At 36.0% G+C, this 26,535-nt stretch overlaps 1 protein-coding gene across 1 annotated transcript in view; it reads left to right on the plus strand.

Moving 5' to 3' along the window:
* Window positions 1-836: 836 nt before the first annotated feature.
* LOC127546770 (bactericidal permeability-increasing protein-like) overlaps window positions 837-26,535 on the plus strand; it is a 30,310-nt gene continuing 4,611 nt past the window's right edge. Inside the window, exons 1-10 of the mRNA XM_051973717.1 lie at window positions 837-958; window positions 2,137-2,292; window positions 5,739-5,802; window positions 9,546-9,609; window positions 11,780-11,871; window positions 17,412-17,588; window positions 18,542-18,601; window positions 20,754-20,924; window positions 23,840-23,907; window positions 25,772-25,814. Coding sequence (XP_051829677.1) covers window positions 837-958; window positions 2,137-2,292; window positions 5,739-5,802; window positions 9,546-9,609; window positions 11,780-11,871; window positions 17,412-17,588; window positions 18,542-18,601; window positions 20,754-20,924; window positions 23,840-23,907; window positions 25,772-25,814 — 1,017 coding nt within the window. The remainder of the gene's footprint in view (window positions 959-2,136; window positions 2,293-5,738; window positions 5,803-9,545; window positions 9,610-11,779; window positions 11,872-17,411; window positions 17,589-18,541; window positions 18,602-20,753; window positions 20,925-23,839; window positions 23,908-25,771; window positions 25,815-26,535) is intronic.

The following is a 26,535-nucleotide window of genomic DNA, read 5'->3' on the forward strand; positions in this document are numbered from 1 at the left end:
AGGAAATACTTAACAAAATAAATAAAAATACAGTGGAACATAAATAATGTTAAAGTATGGTTTTCAAAGTCAATATATCCACAGGGATCCTCAGCACTGAGCTGGCTAGAAGACCTCTACTTGCCCTTCTGGCTTAAATTTATCCTATACTTGTATGGCAGATAAAGCCATTTATTCCAAATATATGGATTATTTCTGCCCAACCTGTACTAGAGCCTTCTGAACTCATATTGATTTGATTAGGCACAGCTGGACACAGTGTATCTCTACTCTAACATAGTGATGTCATTTTGCTCCTCTTCTAGAATGAAGGACAACAACCAAACCACCAATCAAATTATTAGAGATTTTGAGATCATGCAGTCTGAAGCTTATTAAATTGGGTTGCAACCCCGTGTGGAGTTGCATAATTGAATGTGGGGGCCATGAAATTATGATTTATTATCAGTAAATGTTTGATTTGTATACCTGTTTTGTTTACCTATGATCACAAAACAATTTTCAGGTGAAAAGGGGTTGTTAATGGGAAAAATTTAAGAAACCCTGGTCTAATCCAATCCTTTCACTCTCTGAAGCCCAGACAACTGAAGAATCTTGGTTGAAGTGACACAGAAAGTGAGGGCAGAGCTAGAATCCAAGCCTAAGGCCTCTGTCTCTAGAACCAGTGTCTTCCCATTGTTCTATGCAGCCTCCCTTTTGCCCAATGCAATGTCAAATCAACTTAACAAGTATTTGTGAAGTGCTTACTTCAGACACTGTAGATCACTTTTCTGAGTCCTTCTCTAGAACCCTTTAAGGCCTCAAAAAGCCTCTTCTCCCTTGCTTTCTCTTGCAGAATGGCGATCACTAAGTTCCTGTTGCCCCAATCCCAAATTTTTGTGATGCCTGAAGGCCTTAAATTGTTCCTCTCTGATGTCTTGATCCACATCAGTGGAAAGTGGAGTGATGATAAGCACAAGTAAGTTGTTTCTTAGGGATCATTCGAGTGTCTCCCTTGACTGTAGTTGTAATTAAATTTCTGAAGGGTTTCAAATTCTATTCTTTCCTTTGTCTCAGTAATAAAATTTGTATTAATAACTTTTCAAAGTTAATTTCCTATCTATTTTTGCATGTGACCCTCACAATAACGCTGTATGCAAGGGTCTTTATCAGGTTTCAGTATGACTGAGGCAATGCCCATTGACTAATCCTAACTACTAAGGATCACAGTTAGTGTTCTCTTCCAGTCCTATGATCTTAAGGCTCACATAGTCTAAGGAGGAGATTATATGCAAATAACTATTATAAAGAAACTATCTACAAAAGAAATGAGAGATAAGCAATAGATGGAAAGTACTAGCATAAGAAAAATTGGGAAATGTTTCTTGTAGAAAATAGGATTTTAGCTAGGACTTGAAAGAAGTCAGGGAAGCTAGGAAGCAGAGATGAGAGGAGAAAAAATTCCAGACCTGGAGACTGCCAGTAAAAATGAAGGAAGTTGAGTGGTAGAGTATCTTGTGGGAAGAACTGGAAGGTTGCAAGTGTTACTGAATCTCAGAGTACTTAGAACAAAGTATGATAGAGAGTGTAAGAGCTAAGAAGAACTAGAAAGGGGGAGTCATCCAGGACTTGCTCAAGTTCACTCAATAAATATCATCACTGGAACTCATAGCTTTGTTAAGGACCATCTTAGTTTTGCTGTTACTGGCTTAAATTTTATTGAAAAATGACTGGGGAGAGAAGCTCAGAAATTTGATCCATAGGTTCAAAATTTCAACTGAAATTATTAATGAATGCAACCTCCTCCAAGGAGTGTGGGAATTGTGACCATTCCAAAGAGTAGGGCAGGACTCAGGATCATTTTATTATATAACCTCGAACAAATCATTTTGCTTTATTGAAGGATAGGCAAAGTGCTATGAAAAAAAGTCCTGGATTTACAGTCAGAACTGAATTCAAGGTCTTGCCTATTTAATGATGACCAAGTTTCTGCAGGTTTCAGGTTCCTAAAAAAAATTAATGGGTGAACTAAAAGACCTCTATGATCCCTTCTTGTTTTAAATGTATCAACCCATGAACCTTAACTACAGACACACATGAAATTAGAGAAAGAAAAAGTTTGATGGTATTATTAACTCAGGATACTTTTTTCTCCAGAAAAGGACATATTCCTTTTGACCTGAAGTTGGATCGTATCACCATCACAGTTACCTTTTATCTGGGAAAGAATGATAAAGGCCATCTTACTATTTCTGTGGCGAGTTGCAACATCCACATCGACAATGTTAATATATTCAGCTCAACCAACCAAAAGTATGTTTATATACTTCTTTTTGGCTCATTCTTATGAACATTTTCCTAGGACCCTGTTTCCTATATTTATAACTTTCAGATTGTCTTTGATTCTGCTCTTCCCTTTTCCTCTTATATTCTTCACTTACCTATGCTTAATTATATTTTTCCAAAATGTATCACATACACCTTTCCTCTTTTTCCATAGCCACCATCCTCATTTAAAATCTTCATTTGATTGTTGTAATTTCTTCTCAACAAATCTTTCTGTTTTCACTCTCTTCCCCTTGAATTCATTCTTTATATTGCTGCCAGATTAATCTTTCTTCTGGTCACATAGCCCTTCTGCTAAAAAATCTTCAGTGGCTTTCTATTTCTTCAAGCCCCTTTGTCTAACATTAAAAGGCCTTCAAAATCTGGCACCATCTCCCATCTTTACAGATTTATTTCATATCGTTATACTTTACTCCACCCCATAGGCTTTGCAAACTAACTCAAAAAAATTTACTCTCAAGTTGTCCTATGCCCCCAACAAAACTCTACTATTCTCTCAAGTCTCTATGTCTTTTTCTCACTTGAGGGAGGAGGACGATCTTGAATACCCTCTGACTCCTGCCTATTCAAGCACAATTGATATTCCACATCTTTCATGGGACCTTCCTTGACACAAGCCTCTCTTTCTTTTCCTCAATCAATAACTTTCCCTTTCAGACCTTGTGTAACACATCATTTGCACTCTGGATGAATTAATCGTTACATATACATCTAATGTGTATATTATATTGATCTGTCTTTATGTATTATCTTTCCCTTATACTTTAGACCAGGAATCTTTTTTAATTGCTGAGCCGATTGGAGTTAAGTGACTTGCCCAGGGTCTCACAATTAGGAAGTATTGTTAAGTGTCTGAGACCAAATTTGAACTCAGATCTTCCTGACTTCAGGGCTGGTGCTCTATCCACTGCACCACTAGCTGCCTCTAGACCAAAAATTTTTAACCTTTTTTGGTGTCATACTCCATTGACAATCTGGTAAAGCCTATGAACATCTTCTCAGAATTTTTTTAAATGTTTAAAATTAAATACAGAGGTTTGCAAAGGAAGCAAACCAATTATATTGAAATTCAGTTATCAAACATTTTCCCATCCAAGTTCATAGATCTGCTGAATATCTATCTATGCACTTCCTAGGAGTAAGGGTAAGAAACTTGCCCTACCTTGGTTCAAATTCCATGTCTTATAGTTACTATTTGGGTGACCCTGAGCAAATCACATTACCTCTAAGTCTCATTTTCTTCATCTGTGAAATGGGGGAGTAGAATTTGGACTAGATGGTCTCTAAGGTCTCTTCTGTTCCTAGATAATGATGCTATGATCCCATGAATCTTTGTGGGCTCTTGTCTCCTCATATCTAAAGTTAGAGGCCTCTAAATGCTTTATAAGCTTTTTATATTTTATAATCCTTTATAAGCTAGAAGAAGCTAAGGACCAAAACTTCTCTAACCAGAGTTTCCAGACTTAAGATATAAGGGCAGCAAGTACTCAGCAAAACTCTCCAATATGCCCTAGAGCAATTAAAATGTAATTGCAGCTAATGTTAACTTGTGGTTTTTTAAAGTCAATATGCTATCTAAAGAGTTCTGGTTCTATTGTAATTTAACCCCTACTGCAGTTCAAATAATTATCATTTTTTCAATTTCGCATGCAATAAGAACAATTCTTTTTGTTTATTCCAAATGGCTTGTGGTACTCTAAATTTCTCTAGCACTTACAATCTATCACAAATATAAGCACCTTCTCTAGATTGTCTGGATTAATATTTATCTCTTCCTGTGTGAATTGAGATTGTGAGCCCAAGGAACTATGTTTTATATATCTCTCTGTTTCCTAATATGGAGTAGCTAGGTGGCAAAGTGCATAATATCATTTCTGACATCTCATCTTCCTGAGTTCAAATCTGGCAACAGACATTTAATAGCTGTGTAATTCTGCAGGAGTTACTGTTTGCCTCATCTTTATTCATCTATAAAATGAGTCAAAGAAGGAAAGGCCAAATCACTCCCATGTTTTCCTTAAGAAAACTCCAAGTAAGATCACAGAGAGTTGGACATGACTGAAAAATGACTGAACAACAACACATTTCCAAGTGTATCATTCTTGAAATAGGAGACAACATAGACTCGGGCCTCATTTACAACCAATAGGGAGACAGAAAATGAAATTGGGAGAAAGCAAAGTTGGGTCCAACCAAGCTCCCTGAGGAGCTAATATACAATGGGCTCCAGATTTCAAAGGAAAAGATCTGAGCCAGTCCTGACTTGGAGTCAGGAAGAACTGGGTTTGAATTCTGCCTCAGACAGTTACTAACTCTGTGAACCTTAATGAGTCATATAGTCTCTTTCTGATCAGTTTCTTTCTTTGTAAAAATGAAGATAGTAATAGCATTTACCTCCTAATGTTTTTCAAGGGATGATAATAATAGTGATAATTTATATAGGTACGTTGTGCTAAATGCTTTACAAATTTTAAACTTTTATATAAATGTCAGTTATTATAAGAGAAGAGAAAGTGGAAGAGAAGGAAAAGAAAGAGGAAGAGGAAGAGACAAAGGAGGTAGAAGAGGAAGAAAAAGGGGAGAAAGGGAGGAGGGGGAAGAAGAGAAGAGAAAAGGGAGGAAAAGAGTAAGAATTGAGGGATGGCTAGGAAGGAAGAGAGGCCCTTCAGAAAAGCTAGGACAAGAGGAGAGTAGCAGCATATGCTATCCTTGATAAACATTTATTGGGTGACTGAACCACAGATGTGAACAAATTGTACATATTTCTATAGTGGACATTGGTCTGGTTCAAACTAAAATGTGTTCTCTCAAACATTTTAAGAATACTGCTGCTTTTGAGCTTCTCAACATTCCTACTGTCATAGAGTAAGCATTGCAGGCCTAATTATCCCCATTCTGCAGGGAATGCAGAAGGAAACAGACTCAGAAGGTTAAATACTTTGTTCCAGGTGACACAGCTAGTTGGGCAGCTAGATGGTGCAGGACTGCTGGTAAGTCTAGTCTTGGCGTCAGGAAGACTCCTTTTCCTGAATTTAATTCTGACCTCAGATACTTACTAGTTGGGTGACCCTAGACAAGTTACTTAACCCTATTTGCCTCAATTTTCTCATCTATAAAATGAGGAGGATGAAATAGCAGACCTCACTCCAGCATCTTTAACAAGAAAACCCTAAATGGATTCACAAAGGGTTAGATGGGGGAAAATGACTAAACTACAACACATAGCTATTAGATATGAGGCCCTCAGGTCTAGCACTTTCTCTATTAGACCATACTTCCTCTAAAGAGCATTAGATGAAGGCTGAATGGCCACTTGTCCAAGATACTATAGGGTAGATTTCTACTTAAGTAGAGATGAAACAAAATATCCTTCAAGGACCCATCTAACTTTGAGATTCTATTCTTTCTCCTAGTTGGCTGAGAGATCTATATAAGCAAAATTTCCAGGCAACATTACAAACTGACATCACCAAAAAGGTATGGCCTAAGGATATCTTCTCTATATCTTGAATCCTTTTCTATAGATAGAATAAATAGAGGGCATAGCCCTCCTTTAGTTTTCATGCCCAACTAGTCCTTCCCTTTTCCTACCATTCATTTCCAGAGGGTTTCAGAGCCTGGAGGTTGAGCGAGGGAATTCAAAAGGGCCCACATCACAAAAGTTAATAGACTATGATTTATATAAAAATTGACTAGGTGGACCCTCTGGGTGAATGGGTAACATATTCCACCACATCATTTTGCTTTCACTTAGTGAAGAAAAACCAGAGGATTTGGCAGAGAAGCAGAGACAGAGACATAGAGAAATGGAGATAGAGACAGAGAGAGCTCTGTTATCCAACTGACCAGTTCCAATTGAGTCCCCAGTGGGGTAACTACTTACAGAGGCTATTGTTTGTTCTTCATTTTCAAAGAGGACCATGACATCAGGGAGATGATGCCATGACATGCAAGTGAATTGGACTGAAATGAAAGAGGACTAGGCAAAGCCACCAGCTTCACTTTGTCCTCCAGAATCATCTAGATGCAATGGCAAAATACAATAAAGTCTTTCTCTGTAAAATGAGATTCCTAGGGTCTCCAAAGTCCCTTTGTGTTTTGACATTTGATATTTGTAATTCTTTATGATAATACTACATTATTCATCTCCTTTATTGATCCTCTTTTATAAATAAAAAGTAGAATCAGATCATCATGAAGGTCCTTTCTAAGCTCTAAAGTTCTTCTATCCATGACTTAATGGATTCTTTTCTATTAATTTATGCCAGTAATGTTCAGATCCAAGGGCAAGGTTCACATTCAAGATCCTTTCTGGATCAACCCCATCTTTGAAGGAATGCTCCTTGGCTCTTAATAGTCTCAGTCCTGAAGAGACATAATATTTTCTCCTAGATTGTCAGAGATTTCTATTTTTTTTTTTTTGCTTTCTTGTTTCACATAAGCCTTGTCTCCCCAAATACATTTTAGTTCATCTGTGGGACTGTAACTTTTATATAATTAAAATCATAGAATGACAAGCTAGGAAGAGATTTTAGAACATAGAATGCTGGAATTGAAAGAAACCTTAAAATATAGATTACAGAGCAGCTATATATCTCTAAAAACTGGAAGACCCTTGAGAAGATATAATGGCAGAGCTAGAGGACCATTGAGAGGCCATCAAATCCAGCAAGTACAATGGAAAACACACTGGATTGGGAGTCAGAGGGTCTAGTTCTGGTTCTATAGCCTACTACTTCTGTGACCTAACTTTCCTGGGAATCTGTTTCCCACCCTCAAAAATGAGGTTTATTGGAATGAGCAACCTCTGAGGTCCCTTTTAGAGATAGGATTCATCTTATTTTAAAAGGAGGAACTGAAGTTTAGCGAGGGAGTTATTGGGAGTTATGGACTTTCTATGCCCTATAACATCTAGACCAGATATTTGGATATGATGTTCTTTCAAAGCTTGTGGAATGAAGGAATGAATGAAAAGACAAAGGATCTGTGATAGAAGGCAGGGGTTAGGCGATCCCCAGCTCTATAGCCAAGGAATGACATAGTTATAGGTAAATTATTCCTAGTGGGGGGGAAAATCCTAAAAAAAAACCCCACAAAACCCAAAAACCAAAATAAAAAAAAATCCTAGACAAAGAACAGTTATAAATCCAGAATGCTTGTGTTTTGGCACCATCTGGTGGTATTTTGGAGTCATTAATGCTGAGGCTCCGGGACCAAGGAAATCAATAGACCAGGGATGGGTCAAGCCTTTCTATCCCACTACTGAAGTTCACTTGGTCAGCTATAGGATTTTTTATTTCCAGAAAGCAGATCAGTGCAGAGAAACGAAGTGGTGGTTTTTCTTCCCTAAATCTAGGTTATTATGTCCAGCTTTGGGCATCCCTACTTTTATAAGACATTGGTAAACTGAGTGGTCGTGTAGAAAGAGCTCTGGAGTTAGAGACAGAAGACCTCTGAGCCTTACAAGCTGTGTGACCTTCAGCACGTCCCCCAGTTTCTCTGTCTTGGTTTCCTCAATCTGTAAAATGAGCAAGTTGCGCTGTGTGACATCTGTTTAAATTCGATGGTTTTATGTTTATTCAGAGGAGAGCAGCCAGGACAGGGAAAACATTTGCGTCTTTGTCCTACAAAAGTCAGTTAGTAGAGAATGATTTTGTATAGATTGGATACTAAAAAGTCTGATGAGGCATGTAAGCAGAAGTATGCTGGTAAATATTTCACACCTGGCTCCCTGCAGGGAAATGTGTGAGTATATGTCTACAAACATATTACTACGTATATATTAAGTATATCTATATATTAAGTATATGTCTATATACACATATATACTTAAAAGTGTGTGTATATATATACTTAAATTATATATACATATACATATATATTTTACACAATATGAATACACTTTTAAGTTTAACTCCATCACTTTCTTTTTAAGTCTAGACTATCATTGCATTAAAACAATGACAAAAGCCCTATTTTGTGACCAGTTTACTGAACAGTTAAATTTTTTTCAATATATTTTATTTTTCAAATACATGCGAAGATAGTTGTCAACATTCATTTTTGTAAGACACTGTATGCCAAAATTTTCTCCTTCACTTCCTTACTTTCCCTCTTCTCCAAGAGAGCAAGCAAACTGATATAGGTTAAATATGCGCAGTTCTTTTAAATATATTTCCCTATTTGTCATATTGTGCAAAAAAAAAAAAAATCAGACCAAAAGAGCAAAAAACCCCATGAGAAACAAACAAACAAACAAAGCTGGAAATATTATGCTTTGATCCATATTGCTGAAAATTTAACAGTCTTTTCAAAGGTGATTTGAACTAGTTCCAGTACCGCCCCCGAAGATTGGATAGAGTAGGCATGGGAGATGATACTATCTTCAAGTACCTGCAGACCTAAAGTAGTTGAGATAATAGATTTGTTCAGCTTACTATAAAGGGCAGAACCAGGAAGGATGGATAGAAGATGATGAACAGATTATTTTTATACCAATATTAGGAAAAGTTTTCCCCAATTATCATTGTCCCAACTGGAATATATTTTCAAGGAAGAAAGTTGGTTTCCCACTATTGAAGGCTTTTGAGAAAAAAGTTGGATGACTATTGTAAGGAATCTTCCAAGAGGATTACTTTTCAGGAATAGATGGTCTGAAGTGCCTTTTGAATAGTGAGATTCTATGATTGTCTAACAGTAAAAGAAATGGAAAACAGCAAATCTCCAAATTAGGTCAAAAACTCTTTTTGACTCTTTATCCTATTTGAAACTCTGGTGAAAAAGGAATCCTGGGGATTATATGTTAGAACAGGAGAGGATATAAATTAGAAGACACTAGATTCAATCTTCATTTTTCTGATGGGAAAGTCAAGGATTGGAGGTCCTTGATAAAAATTATTTTTTCTGTCGCTGGGAATCTAAGTGCTTGCCACTGCCATAGACTTATTGGTGTTAGAGGGGAACTTGCAGGTTTCTAGTACAATTCATTTTAGAGATGAAGAAATAGAGGCTCAGGGAAATAAAGGGACTTTCCCACAATTCCATAGGTAGGTGGCCGAGCTGGTACTTAAATGCATGTCTTCTGACTCCAGATCTATTCTTTGTTCCACCAAATCATAGCTGCCTCCCAGGAAGTTAGAAGGGTAAGGAGTCAGACCCTGTAGAGGACCAAGTGAAGGAAAGAAGTGGGCTAAACATCTATATTTTTGGACTTTCCTCAGATCTGTAAAGTGATACGTGAGACTACAACCACTTACATGGAACCCTACCTCCAGACCATGCCAGGTATGCAGTAGTTTCATCATAGTACCCCAAAAGTCAGAGGATGGGAAGAAGGTGGGAGGGTGATAACATATCCTGTTCATTCTTCCAATAGTTCTGCAACAGCCCATTTTGAAGCAGAGTTGGATTATAGTTTCTATCTAGTAAGTCATGAAGAGTAAATTGGATATTTATATATCTAATATATATCCAAAATATAGCAAAGAAAGTCCCTGAACCTATGGAAGACATTTAATTGTGTGTCCCTGGCCAAATCACTTAACCTCAATTATCTCGTTATAAAATGGGAATAATAATACCAAAAGTTCTCATCTTAGAAGATTGTTGAGAAATTAAATAATATTTGTAAAGTTCTTTGGTAAACTTAATGTACAATTTGACAATCAGCTATCTTTTTTATTGTTGATGATGTTGTTCATGTTGGAAAAAATGTTCATTTTGCTCTCTGGTCTCAGAATTCTCCAACTTGTGTCAAGTATTTGAAATATTATTCTTCAAATATTTAATGTATGGAATTGTGTGGAATGGCTGGGATCTGGCCCCAAATAGTAAGAGTAGGATCAATTAGGAAGATTAAGAAATCTTAGGTCTGAGTTGAAGGGGCCACATTGGCTGCCCCTTATTTTCTGGGTGAAGAAAACAGACTCAGAAAGTTTGCATGGCTTGTTCAACACATAAGAACAAAGGTAGAATTCAAGCCCAGATTCTCTGACTCTGAATCCAGCACTCTCAACTGAAAACAAATATCAATTCTGCTTCAAAGAGAGGTTTACTAAAAATTAAAGCCAACTTCCTATTCTAAATCAATTAGGCACTAAACATTTATTAAACTCTTGCTATGTTCTAGGCACTGAACTAAACACTGGGAATTCAAAAGGAGGCTAAAGAAGTCCCTATCCTTAAGGAGATCACAATATAATGTGAAAGACAATAAGTAAAAAACATATGTATAAATTAAAGTTAAATAGGAAATCCGTAACAGAGGAAATCCTTAAACACTGGAATTGAGAAGTTAGAAAAGGTTTCCTGTAAAAAGTGAGATTTTAAAGAAACCCAGTAGGTTTCATATGTCTTATACTTCATTTTGTAAAGCATTTTGTAGATGTACTCTTCAGTTACTTCTAAACACCTGATTCAATGAAAAATGTCCTTTATAATTCATCAATGCAAATTTAAGTTGGTTGGAGCAACCTAACAAAGTACTGTTATGTTCTGGCACTAAGAAAGTGACCTTTCAATAAAACTATTGTATGGCAAAAAAGAAAAGAAAAGAAAAGAAAAGAAAAGAAAAGAAAAGAAAAGTGGTCCTCTTCTGATTAAGTTTGATACCACTTCTACTTTGGATCTTATTAGTATTGCTGCAGGACACCAGATTAGGTGCTTGCCACATAACAAAGCAGACAGTACGCTCTCTGAACCACATCTAGGGGCATTAGTCTCTATAAGTAGGCCATAGAAAATTTCTCATCATATTCTATTCAGTTCAACAAATGTTTATTAGGCCCTAGGGACACAATCAGCCCATTAACAAGCATTGCTGAGCTTTTACTATATGTCAGACATTGTGCGAAACTTTGGGGATACAAAGAAAGAACGCTAATTCTTGACCTCATGATGCTTATTTTCTAATAGGGGAGATAACAGTTAAAAATGAGAACATGCAAGGTAAATTTGGATAACTAGAAGGCAAGCTTAGAAAAGATGACAATAGAACTGGGATGGGAGTGGAGGAATCAGAAAAAAACATAACTGGAAGGTGGGATTGAGCTGAACATTAAAGAATACAAAGATGAAATCAGTCCTTGTCCCTGCTCTCATAGAGTTTAGAGTCTGTGACTTTCCACTTTGACCTTGGTGTAATGGTTAGATCCAAGGACTTCAGATCTAGGAATGAAGATTGAGGTTTAGTGCATTGCCATATATTCTCTGTGATACTATGGACAAGTGATCTGGGGCATCTCTTAGCTTCATCTAATAATCATCATTTCTGAGATCCTTTCTCAGAAGAGATTCTATCATTTCATGGTCCCTAATAAATCTTTCCCAAAGGCATCAGGTTCCCTCGTGGAAAGGGGAGTATTAACTTTGGCATTACTCATTTTATCAGGTGCATTTTAAGGTTGCTGCTTTTTAATGATAAAGTGTTATTATGTAAATGTGTGATTCTTCATAGTGAAAGTAAAGGTGGATGAAATAAGTGGAATCGATTATACTCCAATGAAGCCTCCACAAATTTCACATCATAACCTGGATATTCCTCTGAGGGTGAGTGACAGTAAAAGCAGGAAGGGTTTCCTGTTCAACAGACTCCAGGGGGGTGGTGAGGATCTGAGGACCTCAAACTGGCTGCTCCTTCCTCTCAAAGCTGAAATTCCCTTGTTTCAGAAACAGATTTTTAATAGGTAACTTTGGATTCAGATTCATGGACTCTGTAACTCTGGAACAGTCCACTGCACCTTTACCTGGGTCTCATCTGCTAATAAACAGAACCCCAAATATTTTCTGGGAATTTAAATCTCAGGTTATGTTGCTAGAGTGCTTTTGGATCTTCCTCTATAAGCCATCTAAGAGACACTTTCCCACTGAACCAAGTGATCAGGGAAGTCTGTTGCCCCCCCCCCCAAAAAAAAAAAAAGGAAATAAAAATGAGAAGTGCAAGAGCTGGAATCTCTTTTGGGTGACGTTAAAAAGTCATAATCTTTAAATTCCTTCAATTTCTATTTAGAACATAAAAATTTCTGCCCAGGGAATGGAGCTACCCCCAAAATATAATTTCTGGTATTTAAACTCCATTTCTCATTGGTCTTCAAATGCATCGGGCCCTAATACACGAATTTGAATTTTCACTTAAACACCTCCATTTCCTCCAGGTCAAGTAGTAAATTGTCTATGGACAAAATTTAACAAGTATATGGAGGATTACTTTTTTTCCTTTTAAAATGAAACATGTGGTTAAGTCTTTTTGTAATATGAATAATGACCTATACTTGTCTCAAAAATTCAAGACTTTCTATAGTAAATAAACTTACAATGTGGTTAAAAAAAAAAAAAAGGAGATAATTTCCCCAGTAGTCACAGGACGTGGATCTGAATCATAGCGCCCACTTTTAACTAATTGTGTGACCTTAATCTCTGTGGGCTTCAGCTTCCTCCTTTGTAAAATGAAAAAGTTGGACTTGATGTTCTTAAAAGTTCCTTGTAACTCAAAATTCTGTGGTCTTATCATTGGATCATTCAATAAACATTGATTAAACTCCTACTAGGTTCTAGGTACTGAATTATTAAGTCTTGCAAATACAAGGAAAAAGCAAAAGCAGTTCCTGCCTTCCAGGAGTTTATATTCTAGGGGAAGAGAAAATGAATAAACACACATTCAAAATAGGAAGCTAATTTTAGAGGGAGTGGAGAGTGGGGAAGGGGAGGTGGGTGTATATGGGGAAGCAGTTTAAGGAAAGGAAGAGAATTAACAAATCCTCCTGGAGGAAATGGAGCTGGAGTTTATTTAGATATGGTATGGTGAAAAAAGCAATCCTCTTGGAGCTCTAAGAAACCTGACACTTATTCGGGCAAGGACAAAATTTCTTAATATCTCTGAGTCTCTCTGTACCTGAGATATCTTCCTCACAGACTTGTTCTAAGGGATATGTGTGTGTGTGTGTGTGTGTGTGTGTGTGTGTGTGTACATACCTTCCTTAAAACACTATATGTCAGACATTTTTCTAATTATAATTATTTTCCCGCACTGCCATCAATGAGTTCTATTACTTTGGACAAGAACTTGATCAAATCCACTCTTTAGACCTTGTATTCTCAAGTTACAAAGCTATATAAATATATATTTGTTATATACTTATATAAGTTAATATAATAACAATATAATAATAAAATATATCATAAATTTATATAATTATGTTTATAATATATAACTCAAGCTATATAAAGTGAAATCTTAATCTCTACTTTGCTTAATAACCATAACCAATAACTTAAAAAAAGAACTCATGCAGAGTGCACTGGTAAATATTTTACAACTAGTTCTTCCCCAAAATGTGTTTATGAGAGACTTTTAGATGATCTTTAGGTAATCTGCATTATTAATATTTCCTCCATTGCTTTCTTACATCTAAACAATGAACAAAACAATACATTAAGTCTTGATTCATAACTTTCATTGATTTCTGAAGTTTAAATATATACACTGAAAAATTGAACCAGCAGCTTGGGAAAGGGTAAGAATTGGATTCAACCCATCCCTCAGTCCATGCTTCCTTGCTAGAGATCTTTAAAAAATTTTTAAATAATAGCTTTTTATTTTCAAAATACACACAAAAATAGCTTTCAACACCCATCCCTGCAAAATCTTGTGTTTCAAATTTTTCTCTCTCCCTTCCTATCATTCTTCTCCCTTAGACAGCAAGTAATCCAATATAGGAGTACCATATGCAATTCTTCCAAGCATATTTCTACATTAATCATGTTGCACAAGAAAAAAATCAGATCAAATAGGAAAACAAATGAGAAAAAAAAAAACAAGCAAGAAAAGAACAGCAACAAAAAAGGGGAAAATACTATGTTGTGATCCACATTCAATCTTCACAGTCCTTTCTCTGGATGTAGATGGTTCTGTTTATCACAAATCTTTTGGAATTGGCCTGATGATTTCATTTGCTCCTCACATAATCTTGTTTTTGTGTACACAGTGTTCTTTTGGTTCTACTCACTTCAATTAGCATCAATTCACATAAGTCTTTCCAGGCCTCTCTAAAATCATCCTGCTGATTGTTTTTTATAGGACAATAATATTCCATAACATTCATATACCATAATTTATTCAGTCATTCTCCAACTGATGGGCATCCAATCAGTTTCCAGTTCCTTGACACTACAAAAGAAACTTGTCAGAATTCTTGTGAAGATTAAACAAAATTCAGGAAAAGAAGGATCTTTGAAAAATATAAAGTAAGGCATTGTAATGTTCCTTTGTTTCATTTCTGAAAAGCAGGTATGATTCAGGTGTTCAGAAGGGGTAGGAAAAAAGTGAGATGTAAAATGTTTAGTTGCTGGAGGTTAGGAAGAAACAGATTAGACCAAGTTTGCTTAATCCTTTCTTTGCCTTTACCTCCCTTCCTTTTTCAAGATGGATTGGGAGAGTTTTCTATGGTGCATACATGCATTTTCTGTGGTATACCTATGTTGTACAATAAATTCTGGGCAGCCTGCCTTCAAAGTAGTTGCTGGTACAGAAAGTACAATTCCTTTTAGTATCCATCCAAAGTATATGAAGTCAAAGTCACCTTACTTGGTGATTCATAGTATTACTGAATGTGAGAGCTGGAAGAATCCGAGAAAGAAAATCTGAGCCAGGAGGGATCATTTAGTTCTATCTCCCCTCAATTGAGGAAACCAAAGCCCAGAAAGAGGAATAGCCAAGATCATAGTTTGTAAATCAACAATTATCTTATCCACCTTACAATGTTCTCCACATGATTTTTCATGTTGGTCTAAAAAAATTAAATGTGAAATCTGGGAGAGTTTTGCGGAAGCGAAAACTGACACACAAAGGCAAGCAAATTACACAGAAAATGTTCAGAAAGTCAGAAATCCATAACATATATGTATAATATTATATGTTTTGATTCCATAATGATTCAGAGTATGAAGGAAGGGCCCAAAATTTTTACTCAGATTTTTTCAGATTGCTGGAGCACTGTGCCCCTAATATCCTTTCCTCTTTCCCATGTGGAAGTAATAACTGTAATGTTTTGTTTAGTCTTTTTAAAAACCATAAGGAATTCCAAGGAAAAATAGAGAATTAGAGATTTCTTTTGTTTTGGAGTTGTTTGCACTCCTCTGCCATTTTTCCTACTCCTAACCCTTTAGCATGGTAGCTTTCTTTACATTTTTCTAATAAATTGTAAAAATGTATTGTAAAATTAACAAGTATATAAATACAAACAACTAAACTTGTTTAGGATTATTCATAACCAAACTAAATTAATTGAATTAAATTCATCAAATAAAATTTTATTTCAATTAATTTAATGAATTAAATTATTAAACTAAATTAATATCATAACACCTTTTTAATCACAATCTTTAAGTCTTCACAAGGATTCTTTGGTTATTGATTCTCATCTAGATTTCTTCATGTTTGTATTTTAAATTTCATTTTGAGAGTTTCCGCTCTTTTTTCTTTTTTTTTTAAACTTTGCATTAATTCGTAAATGTTTCTATAGTCTCCCCTAGTTTTAAAACCTATGATTCTAGAGGTCCTTCTAGATTTCTTTGTCAGTTAACCTGGTATTATAGTAATCTATTAAATTAGTCACAATTTATTTCACTTTCCATTGTAAGACATTCAGATTGTTAAAAGTTTTTCTTAATTTTTTAAAATTACATGTAATGTGGCTAAGATATTTTTTAAATAACTTTTTATTGAAAGAACCCAGGCCAGGGTAATTTTTTACAACATTATCCCTTGCACTCACTTCTGTTCCGATTTTTCCCCTCCCTCCCTCCATCCTCTCCCCCAGATGGCAAGCAGTCCTTTACATGTTGAATAGGTTACAGTATATCCTAGATACAATATATATATGCAGAACCGAACAGTTCTCTTGTTGCACAGGGAGAATTGGATTCAGAAGATATAAATAACCCGGGAAGAAAAACAAAAATGCAAGCAGTTTATATTCATTTTCCAGTGTTCTTTCTTTGGGTGTAGCCGCTTCTGTCCATCCTTGATCAATTGAAACTGAATTAGCTCTCAATCTGGAATTATGCCCAAAAAGTTATCAAACTGTGCATCTCCTTTGATCCAGCAGTGTTTCTATTGGGCTTATACCCCAAAGAGATACTAAAGAAGGGAAAGGGACCTGTATGTGCCAAAATGTTTGTGGCAGCCCTGTTTGTAGTGGCTAGAAACTGGAAAATGAATGGATGCCCATCAATTGGAGAATGGCTGGGTAAATTGTGGTATATGAATGTTATGGAATATTATTGTTCTGTAAGAAATGACCAGCAGGATGAATACAGAGAGGACTGGTGAGACTTACATGAACTGATGCTAAGTGAAATGAGCAGAACCAGGAGATCATTATACACTTTGACAACGATATTGTATGAGAATGTATTCTGATGGAAGTGGATTTCTTTGACAAAGAGACCTAACTGAGTTTCAATTAATTAATGATGGACAGAAGCAGCTACACCCAAAGAAAGAACACTGGGAAACGAATGTGAACTATTTGCATTTTTGTTTTTCTTCCCGGGTTATTTTTACCTTCTGAATCCAATTCTCCCTGTGCAACAAGAGAACTGTTCGGTTCTGCACACATATATTGTATCTAGGATATACTGCAACATATCCAACATATATAGGACTGCTTGCCATCTAGGAGAGGGGGGAGGGAGGGGAAAAATCGGAACAGAAACGAGTGCAAGGGATAATGTTGTAAAAAAAAATTACCCTGACATGGATTCTGTCAATATAAAGTAATTATTAAATAAAAATTTAAAAAAAAAAAAGATTGTGCATGTTAGCACTTCTACCAGAAATATATAGCTTTTGCTATATACCTTTACGTTTAATTCTTTTTGCCAATTTGATCAGCGTAAAATAGTGATTGAAAGTTAATTCAGTTCTCTTTATTTAATAGTGGGTTGAACACTGTTTCACCATGATTAATAATCATATGTATTTTCTTTTGGGGGGTTGGATGGAGGGGAGAATTGATTGTTTTCAAGAGATGATTACTTTCTATGGGAAGTCATTGTCCTTGATTATATTCTTTTACTTTTACTCCCAGGGCCACTTTTTCAGTTTGATTCAGCACAAGTCACATCCCTCTCACCCTCCGATTATGAATTTCCATGGCAGTCAACTACAAATGATCTTGTTTGCGGTCTCACATACCGTCTATGACTCAATCAAACATGTTTACCAAGATGCTGGAATCAAATCCCTCCAAGTGACTAATTTCAAGGTAAGAAGGCAAGTGGAATTAATCACAGCATCCCTGAGCTAGACAGAAGCTCATAGGTCATTTAGTGCAGCCTGTACCTAAACAAGAATTCCACATCACCGATAAATGACATTTTTACTGACATTTTTAATGAAGGACAATCTCTAGCTCTGAAGTCATTACTTCTGTTTGATTTTTGGATAGCCCTTATTGTTAGGAAGTTTTTCCTTATTTGGATCCAAAACTTGTTTCTCTGAAACTTCTCTTTGTTGGAGGAGATGATTGGAATGAGTAAAGCCAAGATTCCTCTCCCCTGCCCCCAATCAAGTTAAACCAAATCAGGTTTCTATAAAATATCTTCTATGTATGGGATACTTCTGGGGGTACAAAGAAATGCAAAAAGTCCCTGCTTTCCAGGAACTGACACTTTAATAATGAAGATAACTGGCAAATAACTATGCAAAAGCATGACATATGATGGATAAATTGGAAATAAGCAACAGAGGGGAAGATGCTAGAATTAAGGATGAGCAAGAAATGGCTTTTCTTAGAAGATCGGATTTTAGCCAAGATTTGAAAAAAGCCAAGAGAAGCTAGGAGGAAGAAATGAAGCGGGAAAGAATTTTAGGCATCGGAGACAGCCAGCGAAAATGCCCAAAGTCAGTTAAAGGTGTGTGTTGAGGTTACTCAGCATAGTGACAGTGATGAAAGCTTGAGCATGAGCAATCTGCAGGCAGACAAGCTCGTAGTCCTATCATTAAAAGCTCTGGTGTCTTGAGCATAACTATCACAGAGGCAGGTGGTGTATGCGGCTGGAATCATGGATTTTGTGCAGTTCTTCGTCTATGGGAAGATGTTGCTGCTCGAGGGGCGTGTGTGGCTGAGCCATCTCTACTACCTTAAACAGAATTTTTGGTTCCCCAACAAAGCTGGATTGCAAGTCTCAGGATTCTTTGTTTTTTCTCTTACTATAGCTTCCAAAGAATTCCAAATTCCCATTGGCAACCAGCTACTATGGAACTCTGATCCCTGAGGTAAGTTGTTCATCTTTTTGTAATAGTCTTTGAACCAGTCTGGGAAGGAAGGAGTTTTTTGCCAAACTGTTAAGACAACTTGACATCAGGGAGGCAGGTGCTAAGCTTGCAGTGATTACAACGGGGTAGCAGGAGACAGCAGCTATGAATTGATGCACCTATCCCCCAACCATCTATGATTAACAGGGCCCACAGGTCATGCTGACAGCCTCATATATCAGATGTAATGTGAAGTGTTGTTAAAAAGCCATAGAGATGTCAGTAGAAACAATCCATACGCCTTCTCATAATTTCCTTTTATTCCCTATTTTACTGACTTTGGAAAAGGATGCCTCCTATGTGCCAGGCACTGTGTTAAGCACTTAAAAAAATAATATTATCTTATTTGATCTCCATAACAGTTCTAAGAAACAGGTGCTTAGAATTTAAATTTAAGCTTAAATTAACTTAGGTGCTTAAAACTCTAAGAGGTAGGTGCTATTATTATTTTCACTTCACAGATGAAGAAACCGAGGTTGTCAGAAGTAAAAGTGATTTGTCTAAGGTTGCAGTTAGTGAGTGCTTGAGATAAAAATTTGAACTCAAGTCTTGCTGACTATAGGCCTAGAGCTTTTTCTACTGCCTCTAGGTCATCTACCATGTCTGAAAACATGCTCTCCCTATAGAAATCCCTCTCATTCTTTAAGACCCAGGCTTCTTCATGATAACATAGTTAGAAGTGACTTCTCCTTATTTGAACCTTCTCTCCTGCAGCTCTGTGTGAATAAATGATGAATGAAAGAGCATTTCTTAAAATCTATTTATAGGCAAAACACTGTGCTAAGCACAGAGAATATTAATACCACTAGAAAGGTAAGCTAGTCCCTTGTTCTCAAGGAGTTCATATTCTAATGGGAAAGATAATATATATAGACAGTTTTAGCTGCAGTGCAAATAGAAAAGTCCTGTGGTCTTTATTCAGATGTATAGTAGACCCAATTTATCTTGTTTACAAGATTTTCTTGTTCACATAAATTTTCATTGTGAACATTTATACTTTGGAAATGACAAATACTACAAAACAAGGCTTGATTTATTATTTTGTTGATTAGATAGAGTCAAGAAAGTGATGAAAAATGTTAATAATGCAAATTAAATATAAAACTATGTCTTAATGGCATCTTTTTTCTGGAGAGCAAATTGTTAAACATTTACTACTATACTCTCATCTTTAGGGATCAGCAGCAAAGCTAAGGATGCTTGTCTTGTAATATCATTTCTATTGACAAAAAAAAACCACATTTGAATGGAGATATTTGATAGTGCTAGGGACTTTGTTGAGAGTTATCTTTTCTAATTCTTTAGAAGCTGTGACTCTTGGGGGGAAAGGGGAGGGGGCTGTAATAGCTACAGAGGACAGACTGTATCTTTACAATGGTTGTTCCTCTGAAGGATAATAGAGTTCCATGGAAGTTGAAAGTAGAGTTGGTAATCTAACTACAGCAGGGAGCTGTTATTTCTGGTACTCTGGGATGTGGAATCCTAGACTACGTGAGTTCTGAGAATTTGGTTATTGGGTTGGTTAATTTCCCTGAACTGCTTTTTATTTTCTTCCCACTTTTAGGTATATTTTATTTATCATAATGGATGATCTCTGGAAAACAGCATAAGAATGTATTGAAAAATAAATGTCCTATAAACACAAGTTATCAATAAAAAAGAGCATATTTTCTGCCTTCAAGGTGGGGCATTCTACTTAGGGAAACAGCATATATACAGACAAGTATACAAAACCTATTTGAAACAAATACAAAGCAATAATAGAGGGGTATTAAGAAATGGGAGAACATTCTAGTTCTCCCTCTAGAGATAGAACCCAACTCATAGGGGAAACAAATAAAGCTAGCTTAGCATAAATCTTGAATGAATGAAAGGGAATAGTGGGAAGTGATACAGGAAATATAGTTTAGAGACAGATTGTGAATAGTTTGAAATTAGTTTTGAGTGATTAGAATTGAACAGAGTAGGGAAAGTGTTTTGAATAGGTGCCCACTTGTAGTTACTTAGGATCCTGCCAGCTAAGAGGATTTATGTAAAAAACTACCCCATCTTTTCCCAAAATTTATGAGAACCAAGGGTTTCATCTGCAACTTCTCTTTCTTTGTTCCTGCAGTTGTCCAAGAAGTTTCCCAACCTGGAAATGAAAATAGATGTCGGCCTCCCCTCTCTACCAACTGTTGTCTACAACTCTAGACATAAAATGAGCCTTACATCTGTGCTTTCAGCCCATGTCAATGCGATTTCCTCCAACTCTTCTCCTATTCTGCTCTTTACACTGAGCCTGGTCAGTTTGCATTCTTCTGGGAGAGCTCTTGGGTAGTGGTGTAGCTCAACTGGATGGCTCTGGTCTGTCCACATGTACAACACCACAAAAACAAACAAAAATCAACAATCTTGGAGACAGGATGTAGAGTTGGGGACTTTGATTCTAAATTTTAGTTCTAATACTAATTAATGTGTATTCTGGAAAATGCATTAGAGTTGGAGGTGGAAGATCTGGCTTTAAATCCCACCTACCATACTCGTGGGCAAATCCCTTTCCTCCCTCTGCTTTTGTTCCTTCCTCTAAAAAATAAAGAGGTTGAAGTTGAAGACCTCAAGCTTATTTCTAGCTTTAGGCTTATGTTCTTGACTTCCTTTATGAACTTGGAAAATACATATCACTTCTCTAGGCCTGTTTCTTCATCTGAATTTGAAGATGAAAAATCATAAAGTTAGATCAGGAACATGGACTTAGAGCAGAAGAAACCATACGGGTTCTCAAGTTCATCTTGTCCTTGTCTCCTCATTTTGCAGATGAGAAAACTGATAAGCGGTTAAGTGACTTGCCTAGGATCACACAATTAGTAAAGTGTATGAGGAGGATTTCATCCCAATTTTCCTAATTCCCTAATCTCAAATCTCTTGCCAGATCCACTGAACCAGGAACTCTTTACTTGAGTTCTATGATTTTTTTTAAATTTGAGTTTATTTAAATATAATCAATTTCCTTTACAATCCTATATATCTTATGGTTTTAAAAAAAAATTATTCTGAAAACAGGTCCTTGGGATTCACTTGCCTGATAAAAGGGTCCAAGACACACAAAGAAGTTAAGAACTCCTATTTTAAACCATATTGCCTTTTGTCAGAGAAGCAGAATTCAAATCTTTGCTCTGCTGCTACTTATCAGTAAGGCTTCTAAGTAAGTCACCTATCTCTCTGGGTTTCAGTTTACTTTTCTACAAAATGATAGTGTCTGGATTAGAGGACCTAAAGAATCCTTTCCAATTCCAAATTCTTTAGCTAATGGCCAAAATAATGAGGTAAATATCATTTGATTCACTGCATTGATGTGTGGGTCAAATTAGATAATGTCTATGAAAGCCCTTTTGACAGTAAAAAATATTATTCCTAAGAGGAAGGTAATACCAATCCTGATGTGACCTACTGGTCTTTCTTGGGATAGGCATTGAGATGTATAAATGACAGCATTCTCATGCCCCATTGACATTGTGCTTGATCATTTACAATGAGATTTACAATCAATGTTTTGTATTCTCCCAACAGCCATGGGGAGAGAGATTGGGGAAAAGTGATTACCTTCATTTTAAAGCTGAAGGAATTTCACCCAAAATAGTGATGTGACTTGGCCCCAATTACACTGTAAATGAGTGACAAGGACAGGATTGGAGTGTAGGTCTTGGGATCAATAAGTCAAACAATAAATCAATAACCTATTATATGACAGGAACTATGCTAAGCACTGTGGATACAAAAACAGGCAGAAAACATATCCAGTCTTCAAGGAGTTTATCATCTAACGATTCCAATGTTCTTTTGGAAATTCCATAAAGGTGATCTCCAGGTTGGAAGAGTTGAGGGCTGGGGAATAAAAAGTTAGGAAGCAAAATTCAGAATTCTTACCTAATGTTGCTGGAAGAAAGGAGAGTAACTGTTTTTTTTCCCTTCAAGTTAGGAGGAATGAAGACTTATGATTTTATTAATATAGGAAGCACTCATTGAGCTAACCCCTTGTACCCGTGTAGATCTGTATCTGCTCTGCATTTATAGTTTTAGAGAATTGTTTGGGGACACTGAAAGGTTAAATTACTAGAACAGGATTACACGGGCAATGTGTTGGAAGGTTGACCAAGCTTGAACTCATTTCTCCTGCCTCTGAGACAAGCTGTCTCCTGAACGCTATTTCCAAAATGACCTCTGCTGTATCTTAGAAACAACTATGCCACAAGAGAGGGAACAGAATCCACTCTTCAGAATCTTTGGTAATGAAATGGAAGGAATCAATCAATTAACATTTTTAAAGTACTAAGTGCTTGCCCTCCTTCTGCTGAGGTTTAGTCCCTATCCTGCAAAGAGCTTCTATTCTAAATAAGGAAAGGACTGGCCCACCTCTTGTAGAGGCTAGAACTCTGGAGAAGTATGCTTGAAACAAGTATACATAAATCCATCAGCATGGGAAGTATTACACTAGCACATATAATATGTATGTAATATAACACAGGCTAGTTGTGATGTAACAAACAATATGAATCAACATGAGGAATTATATATGTTCATAAGTCCTAGAAGGAGGGTATATAAATAACAATTAAACATATACCTCCTTCAGCAGCCAAGAGATAGTCCAAAACCAATCTATTGTCTGCTGCTTCTGGAGAAGTATGCTTGAAATAAGGTGTTAACTCAGTGGAATTGATGAGATAAAAGTTCTCTAGGGTTACCTGTGGCCCCTCTACAACTTCTAGTTGTTTGCTAATTGAACACATAGCCCCCTCTCCCATACCTTTTTCTAGTTTTCTATAGCACTAGAATGACTCAAAGGCAAGTTAGGAAGGAAAGATCTATAATTGTTTAATCAGTTCTTTAATTGCTCCAATAAGATAATCTCTAGTGCTCCTTTAAAAAAAAATGTAGAATTAGGGGCAGCTAGATGGTGCAGTGGATAGAGCACCATCCCTGAAGTCAGGAGGACCTAAATTCAAATCTGGTTTCAGACACTTAAGGCTTCATAACTTGTGTGATCCTGGGCAAGTCACTTAACCCCAATTGCCACAACAACAACAAAAATTTGTTGACTATTCCAAGAAAGTGCTTTTCATGGGTTTAAGAACATGACTTTTCAAAGTTTTTTATAGCTCAAAAGTTTCCTAATAACAGGAGCTAATATAACAGTATCATTTGCTGTTTTCATTTTAGGATATAAGTGTTACACTCCACATTAATGTGAAGAATGGTACCATTTCAGGGCACTTATCATTAGAAAGGTAAGATAATGCCAAGAGAAGTTTCTGAGTCTAGGTTCTTCCTTCTCCTTACTCTTTGAACTTGGGTAATTCATTGCCCCTTGAGGAGTCCCAGTTCTCTTATTTAAATATATATAAATATACATATATTTATATATATTTAACATGTTTTTCTTTTAAAATTTTGAGTTTTGAATTCTCTCCCTCCTTTCCCCACCCACTGAGAAGATAAGCAAAATGATTTCAATTACATATGTGAAGTCAAGCAAAACATATTTCTATATTAACTATATTTCCAAAAAAAGTAAGAAAAATTAAGAGAGAAAATTATATTTTGGTTTGTTCTCAGGATTCTTCAGTTCTCTTTCTGGAAAGAGTATTTATTTTTGTTACGAGTACTTTGGAATTGTCTTAGCTCATTGTGTTGATCAGAGTAGCCACTGTTTCACAGTTAATCATCATTACAACACTGCTATTACTATGTACAATGATCACCTAATTCTCCCTTTACTTTGTATCAGTTCATATTGGTCTTTCCATGATTAATTTTTTCTTTTTCTGAAGCCATTTTCCTTGTCATTTCTTTTAGCACAATAGTATGCTATCACATGCCATTCCCCTTTTAAGCATAATTTCAAATTGTTTTTCAGAATGGTTGGACCAGTTCACAACTTCACCAACAATTCATCAGTATACTTAATTTTCCCTCATCCCCTTTAGCATTTGTCATTTTTGTTTTCATATGAGCATAGATAACATTGATTTCTTCTTCTGAACACTGACCATATCCTTTGAACATTTGCCAATTTTTTTGTAAATTTTTATAAATTTGATTCAGTTTTATACTCAGTATATATTGAATCCTCCCAAGTGGAATGTAAATTATATGAGGCAAGAACCAATTCTTTCTTACCTTTGTATCTCCAGGGTTTTAACACTAAAATGTTATGTCTGCCACATAGTAGATGCTTACTATATTTTTGATGAATAGAACTAAATATGGTGAAGCCTTCATTCAGAACCTATTACTACTCTTTTTCTCCCCAATATCATTTTGACAAGTGTAATTTTTGCTATGATTCGTGAACTTAATATCCTTTGAGGTTTTTTTTTTTTTTTTAGCATAGTAGGGTTTGGAGTAAATATAGCTATGAATCTGCTAAACCTAGAATATGCTGCAGTAAGGTACCACTCTTTTTGTGAGAATGAGTTACATTTTGAAAGACTGATATAATTGGAAGCTCTTATTTTATTATTATTATTTTCTCAGGTATAAGTGGCCCCTGAAGTAGAGAAGAAGGAAGGAATAGGGAGACTCTTGATGACTCACCTATGAATTTAAGAAAAATTCTGAGTTTTCAGAATAGAGCAAGGAACTGACTGGGCAGCTAGTTATATTTTCCTCCTTACTAGGAAGCCTAGCAAATTATGGAGTTGGAAACTTAATATTAATAATGAGTTTGAATCTTTGCCAAAAAGAATAATATTAAATATTCCTATATTGCATTCAGGTTCACAAAAGACTCTTGCAATTGGGCTGTGAGGTCAGTAGTATAGGTATTACTTCCATTTTACAGTTAAGAAAACAATCTCAGAAATGAGATGTGACTTGGTTCTTAAGTGTCAGAATTATGATTCCAGACTGTGTTTTGATTACAAATGCTATAGTTGGTTGATCCTAATCTATTGTGCCTTTTTTCTACAGGAGGTTTTATGATAATTAAATATTTATAATTTCTCTCTTCTACCCCTAATTTTTTTCTACTTCAAACCCCTTTAACATTTTCCTCTAATTCCCAAAGCTTGATCCTCAGGATAGAATACTTGAAGAGGCTAGAATTCAAGTATCTCCTTTTCTCTTCTTTCTTCTCTTCCTTCTCTATAGCATCAAAATTAAATTGAAGCACTCAAATGTCGGCAATTTCCAGGTGAGTCTGAAGTAGAACCAACAGCTTTTTGGATGTAAAACTATGAGGGGAAAGTACCTTGAAACTTGATAAGTGTTGTAGAAATGTGAGCCACTTTTGCTATTTCATGATCTCTAAGAGAAATCCTCTGAGGACCACATCTAGGTTTATAAAAAAGTTAGGATGGGAACCAATAGGTGCCTGAAGAGTTTTCTCGGGAATATGTGAAATTGGATTAGAAAAAAGAAAATCTCATCTTTATTTTCACTAACCTCTAATTGAAATTTAACATTTCATTCACCTATGAGTGAATGAAAAAATTTCATCAAAATGAAATTTGTTTTTCTCCAGACTGCCAGAGCGGTCCATGACACCAAAAAGTGTTAGAACCCCTAGATTAAATAATCTTTAATCTGAATCCTATGATTTTGTGATATCATAGAAAAATAATTGAATGACTGAATTTTTCATTTTTTTAAAAACTGGAGTAAAAGTGATTTAGGGAAACTGGGTGACAGAGTGGAAACAATTCTGAGCCTGGAATCAGGAAGACCTGAATTCAAATAAGGCCTCAAGCATTTACTAGCTGTACAACCTTAGGTAAATCACTTAATCCTATTTGCCTTAGTTTCCTCATCTGTAAAATGATCTGGAGAAGGAAATGGCATTCAACTCCAGTATCTGTAATGACCGCGTATTTAAAATCAGCTGGAGTCAGGAATTCAGGTTAAGGGAAAAATCT

Source organism: Antechinus flavipes, chromosome 2, assembly GCF_016432865.1.
Source record: "Antechinus flavipes isolate AdamAnt ecotype Samford, QLD, Australia chromosome 2, AdamAnt_v2, whole genome shotgun sequence".
NCBI lineage: Eukaryota > Metazoa > Chordata > Mammalia > Dasyuromorphia > Dasyuridae > Antechinus > Antechinus flavipes.